This window comes from Varroa destructor, unplaced genomic scaffold (assembly GCF_002443255.2).
Source record: "Varroa destructor unplaced genomic scaffold, Vdes_3.0 BEIS01000006.1, whole genome shotgun sequence".
In the NCBI taxonomy this organism is placed as follows: domain Eukaryota; kingdom Metazoa; phylum Arthropoda; class Arachnida; order Mesostigmata; family Varroidae; genus Varroa; species Varroa destructor.
Window position 1 is genome coordinate 14,132,244 of NW_019211459.1, and position 14,243 is coordinate 14,146,486.

The window sequence follows — 14,243 nt, forward strand, 5'->3', positions numbered from 1 at the left end:
AATGTTGTCGGATTCGACAACGCAGTAAGGTCAACAAGCCAGGAACCTGTTGTTTACTTGACAATTATACCTTACCAGTGTCGTGTTAGGTAGGCCTATCGCGTGAATGTTTGTCATGACTCCTTTCTACCTGCAAGCTTATTGACCATAGCCGGTTACGCTCAGATTAAACACAATCTCATCAACGTAAGGTCTATCCGACGGCATGAACGCGTTTGCTTTGTTTGCTGTGCACTCAGGGCGTACTAACGCTTGCCCAATACGTTATCTCACGTTTAGATAAAGCGAGTTGTGTGTTGATTTTGCGAGCGGAACTGCTGCCTTCGACGACGTCGTATTACTTCGCAGCGCTGTCAACAGATAAAAGATTTTTTGTTGATCAACACATTTAGGATCTAATATAGCTTGGACATTCGCTAAGCTTCTCCGAATTTTCTCCCCGGACCCACAGTCAACGATTTCGGCTCACTGGGTAACGTGCCCCGTGTTATCTGTTGTTGTAGGCGCACTCCAGAAAGCTACCTCCATTGCAACTCCAGGCGAAGTCAACTACGACCTCAAAAAACCTGTAGCAAATCTTTGACTCTATCATTTATAGCATAGCATTAGATTTTTGCCAGACGGCGACCATGTCCCATTCACGATCACGGAGTCAACGATCCTGAAATTATAACCGTTACTAATGATTGTTGGATAAAAAGGGGTGACAAGTAGCCTGGTTTATCTGAATGTGTTTACATATGATAGGTGCGTACAAGTGTCCTTTTGTTCAGGCGTATTCTACGGATTACGCTCTGTCGATTTTCTCTTCGCCGACGCGCAATACCGCCCAAATCGGTTTCTTTTAGTTCTGAAATAGTCGTCAATATCGCCAATTGCGGCAAGGATACGAAACACGATAATCAGTCTGTAACCATCTACAAGATCAGCCTTTTTTGTAGGTGTATATATATACACTATTTTGTTGCGAAGTTTTACATAATTAAGCCATATGTTGCAGATGTAGATACTTCTAGTGTTTGTTGTTTCGTATAATCAGATCACAATAAATGGTTTCATTCGTCTGTTGGAAAAGCGACAATACTATAAAGATGCTCGTCTGCGTCCGACCAATTTTTTCTGGGTACCGATTGTTGCTTCTACTGTGGCTCCCTTACGCAATTACGTATACGTATATCGGTTTGTGTTGAGTTTACTGTTACCGTTGTCTTTGAAAAGATCGCTTTGGCCAATTTCTGCCATAAATAGATCGTAGTCGACATATAGCAGAGTCTCGTTCTGTGACCATGAATTTAAACAACACCGAGAACGACAACAGCTAACCAGCCTGATGATTTGACTGATAGATGCAATCGCTGGGGTCGGAATTACGTATTAAGGAGAGTCGTCCACGGCTTTTGCTGTCCGGTTCCAGTGTTCCAACTTTACGGCCGGCCGTTTTCGAATCTCCGTTTTGCTACATTGCCCCCTTTCTTAAATGACCCTGGAGTAACTGGCTATGAACGAGCGGTGATCGCACGCCTAAATATTGCTTCTGCTGCGGGCTGTGTACACACCCAATGCCTAACAGTCACTAAGCTTGGTTCGATGAAGCGTTGATACCGTGGCCATAGCGCGGCACATCAACAAATCATCGAACAGATAAGCACAGCGAGTTCGAAAAGACTAACCCTACTCAGTAGTTTTCCTTTGCTGCAACATAGACAGCGCTGTGAGGTCCCAAAAGTTAAGAACGATCTGGGTAGGGTCCCGGAGAGAATAGTCAGGTGCCTCTCTGGTCTCGACGGATTTGCCATTCCCACCTATCCTAACATCGAGAGTGAAGAGTGCTAGGTGACGGCCAATAACTCCAAGCGCTTTCGCCCCTTCGACCGTTTGATCAGCAGTGGCGGCGGTAAGAGAAGCGGTATAAACAGCACCAGAAGGGAAACGAGTCATCTCTGAAGGTCCCGGCCCATGCCGCTCTCGATTTTGGTCTCTGAAGCAACCTTCTTCCCATTTACTTTCCTCACACATACACACATCGACCTACATGTGAATCTATGCAAGTGCACAATAATCAGCCAAAAGATCGCAAGAAAAATAGCAGTAGACACTTTTTGCTCGTAACAGACCAAATGAAAGAAACACTGACTCTACTAACGTTATGTCTACCTCATAACTGATCTCTAACAGCAGAAAAAGACGAAGTACAGAGGATAGCCAGTATAACGAACTCGGTCGGTAAACGGCGAGACAAGAGCATTGATCTTTGCTAGCCATCGTGCTGACATTGTCGGTTTTGGTTTTCGTTTACCCGAGCGAGGAAACACAACAGAATCAGTAAGGCCTCTATTGAGCTAGGAAATCATCTCATCATCAGCCTTTTCTGTTCAGACGAAAAAGAACCTGTGCCGATTGGAGATCCAAAGCCGGTAACTCGACAGCGAACCTGCCTACTACGATATTACTAAGCATAGTCGCCCCTTGCTAGACCTTTCTGTCTCGCCAGTAGGCTTGGCTTATTGTGGTCCCCAGGCCATGACTACCCCCGGCCGCATCCTTGATTGAGGCAGCTAGATGGGCCTTGAATCTACCTCCGCCTCCTCTCCACCCCACCCCAATGTGGAGAGGGTAATCGGCAGGCGGGCAGGTTACTTGTCTCAATCATAAGGTTGGGTCGACAGGCGACAAGCACCCGTTAGCAGATTAGCGTAGAAGGCCGAATAGGACGAAGCGTAGTGTCTCTTGCCGTTCACTGACGACGAGACCGGAGGACGGCAATCTTCCTCGGCTTCTCTAAGTCGAAGCACTAGAAGAAGAACCACTACAGTGATAGAGCGCCACGCGGAAAGGAAGATATAATGTAGTATTTGGAGAAGGACACCTGCAGAGGCGGAACAGGCACCCTATACGACAGCGTTAGGAAATTGCTAATATGCCACACAAGTTCAAGTTAACGTACTAGACGGGAAGCGGGCATTATAAGTTCGAGTGCGGAAGGGACGTTGCCCCTCGGTGTATTTAGATAGTCATGGATCTGAGCTGTGGTTCAGTGTCATCAGATGAACTTGACGCAGTGATCTCATCGTCGACTGGGGCATCTAACGGAAGGATTCTTCGAGAAGAGTCGAAGCGCAAAGATCAGCCTCGAGCAGCAATGCATTCGCAGGATGTGCGTCCGGGATCAGGCGATAGCGGGAAACCGCTCACTCCAGCCCAGGAGTTGCGTAAGGTGAGACCACGTCAAAAGAAAAGGCAGCAGCCACCTTAGTACTAACAATTATAGATATTAAAATACATTTAAGCTAGTTAGAGTTGTTGATTGTTGATGCTTGCCTGTAAGGTGCACTCAAGTTAGGCCAGGCCTTTTCACAAGTAGTTACCAATCCAATTATGACATATTGCTTGAAACAATAGAACGTTGCGTGCCGTAATGATAATTAAAGGAGATCCTGGCTTCTCGTTGTTCCCAATCCACAAAGATAACGTCTATACTTTAATGGGCGGTCCGAAACAAACGAGGACAATGGTTGGCATTTTAAATGCATTTGGCTAATAGCCATTACATATGCAGTTGAATGAAGTAAGATTATTCCAAGACACCATTGCTGGCTTGTAATGGAAGCGAGTTCACGCTCTTAATAAGGGCTAAGCCATTGTTTTGAAAACAGTGTAAAAATTAATCCAACTTTAGCCTAAAGCTGTAGGACAGTGCAGAGATATTTCCTGCAAGGTCTGAAATCTGCATGTGAGCAATACTGATATTTCAGAAACTAGTTCTACTACGTCTGGTTTAACCTGCATTTGAACTGGCGGACCTCTTAAGCCTTCTTCGTCGTCCTTCTAATCGTTTTATAGTATCTACTGATGTAAGGAACACATAAAGTGGCCTAAGTTCGAATCCGAGGTGGACGCTGCTTAATCATTTGGTCGAAGTGTCTGAAGTTTCATGCTCTATTATACAAGAGGCGATAGAAATGATTCGTTCCAGAAGAGTTTAATTTATATCATACATGTATAGAAGTTGAAATTGCAAATCTTGAGAAATGCATAAAATAAGTTAGATGACTTTGTTAAGATTTAACTTAATTGAAGCAAAACTTAAATTGCCTTTGTTATCATGCCCAAACATTTATGCGTAATCGATTTTTTATTTAATTTTTTTGTTATGAAGCCATAGCCAAATTATCTTGTATATTGTTTACCTAGAGGTTAAGTCTACAAATAGATTTGTTATGTTTCAAACCGCGAATACAATCTTCATCGTATACGATATACCTTTAATAACAGGATCAACTAGCACGAGGTGAACCAGAAGTTATATGACAGATAAGTTCAGGGTCGAGTCGTATACTTAAACTACTCCTGACTATGCACAAATGAGCATTCACTCGGCTCAGCAGAACTCACCAAAGGCAACTTATGCTGGCTAGTCTACACGCCGGCTGCACGTAAGTTAGCAGCGACGACGAAACTGTTAAAAGCTTCAAACAACACAGAGCATACTGATTGCAGGGGTATATTTCGCGTCAGCTTCGACTGGTGTCCACAGACACCATACAGCCTAAGTCGTTTTTGATCTGTTAGTGTATATACACGTATGTGCATAGAGCAATAAACACTATCTAATATTTTCGCCAACAGCTCCGAAGATCTAGCTGAGAGTCGGGGGTAGGGGGCGTTAAAAACAGGGGTGTTGAAGTTTGTTCAATTTTCTTTTTGAGCTAATTTTCTCGCCCCTGGGCCGTCTGCCTAATGTCATGATGGCTTTCTTTTCGTGTGTTTACATCAAAGTGTAAACATGAGGAGTGGTCTGTTTGAAGCCGTGTATTAGGTGTTCTTCTGCATGCTGCCGTTATCGATATTGCGCGGCGCGTACGACGTCCAACTAATGTCGTGCTTACGTAGAAACACATACACAGAAAGTGAGTCTCAAACAAACACCCATCCGATCACATCGCACAGCCACGCGCACCAAATATCCCCAGGCTTCACCTTATCATTTTTCCACGATAGGTGCATTCTTCCCAGAGCCTCGCGCCTTCGTCTTACTGCATACTTCAGTTCACGCGCGAACATACCTCGATTTTCACGGTTCTCTGTTCTTCACACCATATGACTTCGCACCTCAATCTATCTTCACTCTTCATTGGCTGCTTGGTCTACGACAACGCCAAGGGACGCAGTTAAGAGAACAAGCCTTGAGCGTCCTTGTTATTATCATTATTATTAGGAGTATCAAAAACACAGAACCACAGCGGCGCTAACGGCACAAGCGCTACGCGCGATTGTCTTCATATCACCGACGATGTCAGAGAAAGAAAATTCGCATAAATGCACAGGATTTATTTGTGTACGGAAAGAAACATAGCAGCAGGTCCCACGTTTCTAGGAATCAACTAAAGAGATGAACACTAAAGATGCGATGTGTTTGAGGCGATCCTATGTGTTGAGGACTGAAGCGTATGCAGATGTTATTTGTTGTCCACAATGTGTTTCGTGTTGCTTATCGTTCTTGCTAATTTTTGTAGGAACGATGTTATTCTCGCGGTGAAGATTCTTCCTTTGCCCTGTGTGGCACGACCGCAGCGACATTACCAGAATTTTTTTTGCCCTTTTTACGTTTCGTTTTGTTGTTTATGTACACACATATACGATCGATGGCTAGCTACGGCACTGCTTCGATAACTCAATATTACAGCTGAAAACTTTAGCTTGGGTCGCAGTGAGTCATGTTCGTAACACACATAAAACCCCATTCATTGAATGACTGTAAATAACAGCAAAAGCGCTGCATGAATAATTCGTCATCTGCTTTCAGCTACAGTTTAGATAATGGTCCATTATGGGGGCAATTAATTATCATTTTATGTCGTTATTGAAAACTGGTTGGCTGATTTGATGGTATTCTATCTATTTCCAAATTTAAAGCTTCCCTGACTTGCCACTAGTTATTCCTCTACCTGTAGCGAGCTGAGTTCAGATCTATCAGATCCTGCAACGAGTGTTAGCCTGAAATCTTTGTCGTTTTCAATCGCTCTCAGCAGCAACTGTGCACACAGAAACCCATCATAGAAAAGAACTGTGACCCCGTGCGCAATCGAATACGATAACATTTAGTGATTTGCTTATTTATCTAGGGGTGCCATTTGCTTTATTTATTTCAATTATAGTACTTAACTTGCCAGTACATGGGATCGGTATCCTTGTATTATTGATAAGTGCCACATTTTTGGCCACGGATGGGAAGTAGTCTTGTCATACATAGAATAGTCGAGTTGCGATACTGATTTGTTATCCATTTGATGTCTGTCCGAACGGTATTTCGTTGAGTATCCAGTGGGTACTTAGAAGTACCAGAGCATAATCAGTGGAGTGGACGAGTTGTCACCTTCGGTCTCTCTCGTCGGTATCGAGTGTTCTGTGAAATTTGCTATTTTGAACGCGAGCGCTTGTTGCCAGACTAGACTATAGCTTTCACGCCAACTTGAATGTACTCCATGGAGTTCCGAGCCGTACTATTAATCAACCTACCACAAGCCAAGAAAGCTGAGGCCGCTGTCGATACTACTGTTGCTGCCGCCAATCGAATTCCTTAAAAACCTTAATATCAAAAGACGCCACTGAATGCCGGCATCCTGTATGAGGACAGGATCCACTATTGGACATGGATTTCGTACGTGCAATTACACTAAAAGATCAGGGCGGTAGATTGATTGGAGCACTTTGAACGAAATAACCCTAATATTGTACCTAACGCTTTGTGTGGATCGTTTTGATAGCCAAGCACATTCCCCCCCAAAACTCGATTTATACCGTAGACTGTTGCTGAGTGTTCGATGAAAGATACCAATATTATCGCGTACGAATCTAATACAGAAACCTCTGTATCGTAATCTTTCTCGTCTTAGAAACAGGCGTCACTTTGGGATACGTAGGTTATCGTTGTGGCCAGCTACCGTTGGTTTGTCAACGTATCAGCATACCTGGAATAAAATAAATACGAATCAAGCTGATTGTAATTATATCGTAATTGGCTTCTTCCATAATTTGTAACAGGAAAACGTAAACGAAGGTACCGCCGTCCGTTAATTATCTAAGTATTGTTGCTCATACTAAAGTCGGTGGCACTAACTATTTAATAGAGGTAGATTTAGTGGAGACTCACGATATGTAATAAGCGATTTTATGTTCTTTATTTGCAGGCGACCAAACCATTAATGGAGAAGCGGCGCCGAGCTAGGATAAATCAATGTCTACAAGAACTAAAGGACCTTATTCTAGAAGCGCTCAACAAAGACGTAAGTGCCCATCATATAATGGCTTTATTTAACTAACGTGTACGCTTATTTCACATTCAAAAAGTAATGCAAGTCCTGCCAAGGCGATACTTGATAATTGGACTAGACAATTCCATTCGACGATTGCCTGTACTTTATACTCCGGTATACCACTGTGCATATTTTCATGTTTGCCTACAAATTTCTATGGCACCAAACATTACCTTTCATATATTTTAATGTAATATTCGGCCGCAGCGTCGGCACAGCGCGCGTGCACATAAGGCCTTCAAAGGGGATGTGACCCAGAGTGGCTAATTTTGCAGATAATGGTATTTTATGCTGACACATCTGTGGCTATACCCAATATGACATGCATGTATATGTAATTGGTGTGATTGACGAAGTCTATTTGCTCGAGGCATTACATCGAATCGCCCATCTGAAGAGATCAGAGACGCCACTCGTCCCAAGCCATTTTCCCTGGAGCCGTAGATATTTAGTTGCAAGTAGCTTGCGGTCAGAAGCCCTCGGGCAGTTCGTGACTGTATCGTAATGGAAGGAGACGGCAATGATGTTCAGATGCACAGCAGTTGCCGTGCTGTGCACACGGGCTTGTTAACTCGGACAGTGTATTGCTCAAAAAAGCTGATCCGGTCGTTAGTTCACGCACAATGATTCGCACCGCCGCCGCCGCCGCCGCCGGCGTACGTAAATTTGCGGACTCGTGGATTTTTAGCATCAGTATACCTGCTACACCGGCTAGCACTAATATGCAATAACAGATGATGGCATTCGAGCACTTTAGCCATCTAAGCCGCTGTCGAAAAGCATCGTACTGCCAATGAAGTGATACCCGTTTAAAGTTTAAATATCAGGTAATACTCATGTCGTGGGTAAAATGTTTATCCGTTAGGCTTGACACATGCGTAAAACTGAGCACATGTAAGGTTATCTAGGCTTAAAACGAGGTTAATATGTTTCGCAGTATGAGACGTAAGACTCCAAATACTTTTATTTAAGATGCGTCCATGTAGGCTGCATCTCCATAATGGGCTATAGCATGGCATAAATGTTGTGAATATGTAAAGGCTCTGTCTCTTTCTGCTGATGAGTAAGCAATTTGGCTTCATCCAGAAATTCAAAGGGAACAATTGTTTATTTAGTGAAGACGGCGCCTTCGTTCAGCGAGCCATCAAGCACACGGTCTGCTGATCCGCCGTATGTTTATATGTATCCATGAGGAACTTATGGAGCAAGAAAAAGATACATTACAATGAGATGTCTAATCAAGACGATGTAACGTTACTAACTACCAGTTTGTCATCAGTGCAAATAACTATAGTGATACAGAATTATGCGTACGCCTTCTGCCTGTCGACCCATTGGTAAGCTTCTACCTTTCACTTAGTAAATTTCAACCTTCCTTCAACTGTATATAGTCTCTCAACGTTATCATATTTTGTATGCAACATTTGCGTATTTTATATCACATGTCTCATTGTTTGATTCGGCTTTTGTCGATGTCTTTCAATATACGCACAAGCTGCCGTTTACGACTGGACAGTGCTACATAAGCCGTTACAAATCGTGAGCTGCCATCGTCGATTGGTAGGGGGCTTCATCGCTAAGCGTTTGTGAAACGGTGCCTCGCGTCTGTGGCGACGGCATACAGTGGCGTGACGCGTTCTCTTCCGTCGTCGCTGCGAACTATCTCCCACAAGCAAAAAGCCCCTGCCTAATAACGAGGTTCAAATATACCGAGTGTGCTAGCATTAACAAGCCGCATCGACGACGGTTTTGTTTGTGCCTGTGCGTCCACCGCAGTACGCAGGCTAATAAGAAACGACACTAATAACAAGAGCAGGACCTCAGAGTAAAACATCTCGGAACAAATCTTCAGACTTAGCTGAGATCGAAAAACTTCTTCGTCATCGTGACATGCAATGAGCACGTTACTATCATCAACAGCTATATCATGCTCACTGGGCGAAATAATAATTTCTATCATTACCGTCGCGTCACACGCGTAAAAATCACTGGATTTCTCCCATCACAATCGTTTGATGCAGTTATACTGTGCCATTCAATGAGGATCTGTACTTATCTATCGGGGAGGCTGGTGGTAGTTGTTACGTCTGTTCAGACAACAGCTAATGTGCGCCGCACGACGAAGAACAGAATCCCCTTAGTCCCAGCCAAGTTCTCCATCTCGTCAATCGTTGTAGTCATCGTCGAAGCGCTATTACCCTGCCATTTCAGATCCTGCGCTCGTTCTTGTCGTATACGTACATCGTGTTGTTGTTATTATTTTTATTGCTTGGAAGCCGACTGACGTGGACAGTCTTCTAGAAAAGGCCAGATGAAAAAGCCGAAATCAACAAAGGCAATTTATATTTGATAATTATTGTCAACTCTAATGAGCGACAAGCTGCGAAAAACGGCCGCGGCATCTGGCGTCACAGGGGAACATCAGGTAGAGATGTCTTTTGTCATATTATTTACGGCCTTTGTCTAACTACTTCGAATAGATCGTTACGGCTACGGTCGAATCGTGACCGACCGCGTGGTGGCTGTCCAGGTCTTGGCCAATAGCGACGTCAAAATAGCCTAATTTCATTGTCATTTGTGCTAGCCGACGCCACGATCAGCAGCAATAATAGGAGCAGGATTGACAATCAAAATCCAATTGTATCACAGCAGTGGAATCACAATCGATCTACCCGCTACTGTGTTTCGGCGACGAAGGAAGCCGCTAGAAAGTCAGAACGCGCGTCTTCTAATGAATTACCATCGAAACATCGGTGTTGTTTAGCGAATCGAAAAGCTGTAAAATCAGAGGAGGCAGTGGTGAGTAAACTAGCCGTTGTCGTTATCGCTGTTGCCACCGCATTCGACAGATCATAATGTCGATGGAAGGGCCAATGCAGATCCTTAGAAAGTCAGGCCCGACGGGGTGGGTGGGTCGGTCTACTTCGAAACAATGAACGTCGCTAGTTATTGAAGCAAGCAGCATGGCAAGTTATACGATTACTGAGCATGGAACGACTTCGAAGTAGGACAATCGCGGTTCCACTACTCTGTCGGTTCTTTTTTCGTCCTAAAATTGTTATCAGTCATATTATGGTGCCCTCATCGCTTACCACTGTATAATAACATAACCGATCATCATAATGAAACATCGATGTTTGTGATTTAATTACGCCTTGGCAGATGATAGGCTCGCACGCTTTTTTTTTTTTTTAATAAAAAATTACATCTGTAATACGTATTGCACACAGCAGGTCGAACGTATCGATACAAATTTGTTATCAGATATTGATGTACACGTGAATAAGTATGGTACGCAGAACAATTAAGCATGTTATCTATGTTGCATGTCCGCCAGTGTGAGAATCAGGGTTCTCTACCCGGGTTAAAGAAAACTAGACTATGGTCATTGTTCTACCATACTACTAGATGTAGTACGTAGCTCGTCGCGCAAACGATAGGATTTCATTGTTTTGGCAATTATGTGTAGCGCTTTCTAAGGTGAAGCAAGTCGTGATATTGTGAATATATTTACTAATCTAGGTTACTGATAATTAGCCGAGAAAGAAGGACTTCATGCTTCACAACAATAAAAAAAATCTGACTAAGTTTTTTTTAGCTCAGCGCAGGAACGTCTTTTATAATGAGTTCATAAATTCTTTTTTATCCTTTGTCCTTTAGCCTGCACGGCATAATAAGTTGGAAAAAGCGGATATCCTCGAAATGGCAGTTTGCCACCTAAAGAGTGTTCAGCGACAGGTACGCCAACCACCCACTCTCCCGATAGAGGGCACTACGAAATATCGCGATGGCTATACTGAGTGCGCGAACGAAGTATCCCGCTTCGTCAACAATGTTCAAGTGCTTCAGCCGGACGTCAAGCAGAAGCTCATTGGTAGGTTCACTGTTGTTATATTCTACGCTTTACAGAAACATAAGGTATAAATTACGGCTTCTGGTATTTTTTATAAGGGGTATAATGCTACGCTAGCTTTAGCGCAAACGGCAGTCAGGCAACGATCGTGTCGGCGGTCCGGACACGATCTGCTGCGCCAGCTTTAACCCGAACAGGTTACTATGAGTATATGTCGATCATTTTTGTTGTTTCTCTACCGTACATTACTGGCTATGCATTCAAGTACACGTGCATTCAAATTAGTCCGCAAATGGTGGTAGTCAATGGGTTGGTAGATTTACGTCCCACAGGTGCGGCAGCACCCGGTTCCAACGGTCGCAGAGCGACGTACTACTTTCGTGCCAAGTTTCAATCCTAGACCAAAACAGGTGGCTCGCTTACGGTCAGACGCGATTCTTAACGGCCACCTTGGTCGCTTTGAAGCGGTGGCACCAATTCGTCCGATGCAAATCACTCCCGTTACCGATCCAAAACTCTACTGTAAACTCTGACACACATAGGTATAAAGGAAAATAATGAACACCTGTGTCGGCGAACAATAAATATCAGGTATAGCTATGAGACGTTTTCTATATGCCAATAATTTAAAAACAGAGCCACCCTTCTCACAACTTCTATTGCCAGCTACATGCATTCAGCTAACAAGGCTTAGTAGACAAAATGATATTATAAGTCCGTATTTTATTCTCATTTTCGCATTGTAGGCCATCTATCATCCTGCATAAACACATTGGACACGAGCAACGGTCCATCGGTGAGCCCTCCGCTTGGCTATCCTTTAACACTTTCGCCGGCAAGCCAACCCGATCAGCAAGGACAACTGCCGCCTGCTCTACCTGCTGGCGAGCGATCTTCATCACCGTTATCGTATTCACCCTATCCTCCATTATCGCCTCCTTCGCATAGGTCTTCGCCGCCACTTCCACCAGTGGCACCCTCGTTTCCCTCGGTGGCAGCCCCGTTAAACCTTTCGCCCTCGCACATGGTCGCCTTTCCCGGAATGGTACCACCCCCTTCAAATGACCTAAACAACAATGTCAACAACGTGACGAGCAGCAGTACCAACAACAATAATCACATGAGTGTTGGCTTAAACCTCGTGAGTAAAAAAGACCATCGAAATCCATCGGCTTCAATGTCGTGCGCTGACTCAACGGGAGGCTCTTTTGGAGATGAACCAATGGATGACGACCACTCACCAGCGACAGCTGGATTGGATGACGGTGATCAATACGACGCTCCTCTGGACTTTTCCAAGAAAATTATGCAAGCTTCGACTCGGACAAGTAGCAGCAGCAGCATTAACAGCACTGGAGGAGGAAGTTACGGAGGTGGCGGGCCTGGAAGTGGAAGCAGTACAACTGTTTTTCCAAACCCGCGGAAGAAATACCTGGCCTCGGTAAGCAGTGGCGCATCGAGTTCTTCCGACGAAAGCGTCTTCGGGACAACACCCCACGGTAGCGTTTCGTCTGCAAATGAACTCGATTTCCAGCACACATCGTCGCTTCGTCAACTACAAGAGCATCAGAACCAACCAGTCAATTATTCAAAAAACGCGTTTGGGGGAGCTTCGGCTCCCCGCTATAATTTTGTCTTGATGGGTGGCGACTCTGGAATTGTCAGCGAAGACGATGATGACGTATGGAGGCCGTGGCATTTTCAGCGCTGATTTGTTACTATTTGATAAGGAATCATGTAAGAAGATTGTTGATTTTCTAGCTCTACGAACAATGTTCGAGGAAGATTGCCTATCCCTAAAATATAAGTGAGGGAGCACTGGCAACGAAATGCTCACGTTCATGCATGCGCGGCTTCACGAAAAACAAGCCTCATTAACTGCACGCTTCCTATGGCCAATTTGTCACAGTTAAGGTAGCTCGTTAAGGGTCTTTAGATGCTCTACTTCGACCAATTGCAATGTGACATCTTCTATTGTATTATAGCTGTTGTATTTAGCGTATCCGTTACGTAAAGGCGGGTGATTCGAAAAAAAGCTGATCATAATGACACATTAGTTCTGAGAGGATAAAAAAACTCAACCCAAAAATACATAGGCAACTGGTTGAACAAAAAATTTTCTTGGGGTATTTGTGAGTAATCTGTCTTCGCAGATTCTTTTTTCAGTGGGGCTTTTTTTCCATTTGTCAAACGAAAGTACGTTTTTTACGCTACTGAATACCATCACGATCTTGCAATTATAAACTACGATAATACGCGGTTTATGCCGCGATGTTTCACGCGATTCATACCGCAGATAAGGCTCAAACAGGATACTTTTCTATGAGCTCATTATCAACATGGCCTGAGGTTGAGACGAGACGGTTCACTCGGTCTAAGTATGTACTCTATTGTGGGAAAAACTGTATCGTTAGCGGCGTATTTACATTTACTGGTTACTACTGATATGAGCATAAGGCTACGCACCGAAAAGCTGAGAAAAATTTCATATTTCAATCAATTCTTCACGGCTGACTTGTATAGCGAGGCTATAATAACATCAGCAATTATTTGAAATGTTTGTACATAAAACAACGCCCAAGCGACCGGATAGCATGCGATGGAGAAATAGCCATATATTTAATAATGTAAAAACCATTAAATAATAAAAAAAAAAACGTAGTTTTAATTAATGTGGCTTATGTGCTGTGTATTCGATCATGCTGTGCTATAACTATTGTAATTATTAGTAACAATATATATATATATATATATGGATACTGTATCGGTAAATGGTCTTCATGGATAGCACAATCATAGTGCCGCAACTTCAATAAAAATAGCAAGAAATGTATTTGCTCATGATCATCATAACTTCGATTATTCAAGTTCAGTTTCACAGGTTTAAATATGTGACCTTAGTTTTTGTTACTCTGTAGGTAGAAGCTCTGTGGACAGTGTCGTTACGTGTCAATTTTGAAAATAATGTCACACGCATTTAGCGTACCGATTTTTTTTGCTTGAGTATGGGCCACCTTTTTCTATTTCGCAGCTTTTTTTTTTTAATCTACTTTGCAAAGATGGCGCCAATGGTACCG

At 43.6% G+C, this 14,243-nt stretch overlaps 1 protein-coding gene across 1 annotated transcript; it reads left to right on the top strand.

Annotated features, from left to right (window-relative positions):
* The first annotated feature begins 798 nt into the window (after positions 1-798).
* On the top strand, positions 799-13,847 carry LOC111252625 (uncharacterized). Its single transcript, XM_022810826.2, has 4 exons — positions 799-3,214; positions 7,188-7,283; positions 10,974-11,187; positions 11,913-13,847. The coding sequence occupies exons 1-4, from the start codon at positions 3,014-3,016 to the stop codon at positions 12,875-12,877; spliced, it is 1,476 nt and encodes a 491-aa protein (XP_022666561.1). The 5' UTR covers positions 799-3,013; the 3' UTR covers positions 12,878-13,847.
* The last annotated feature ends 396 nt before the right edge of the window (positions 13,848-14,243 follow it).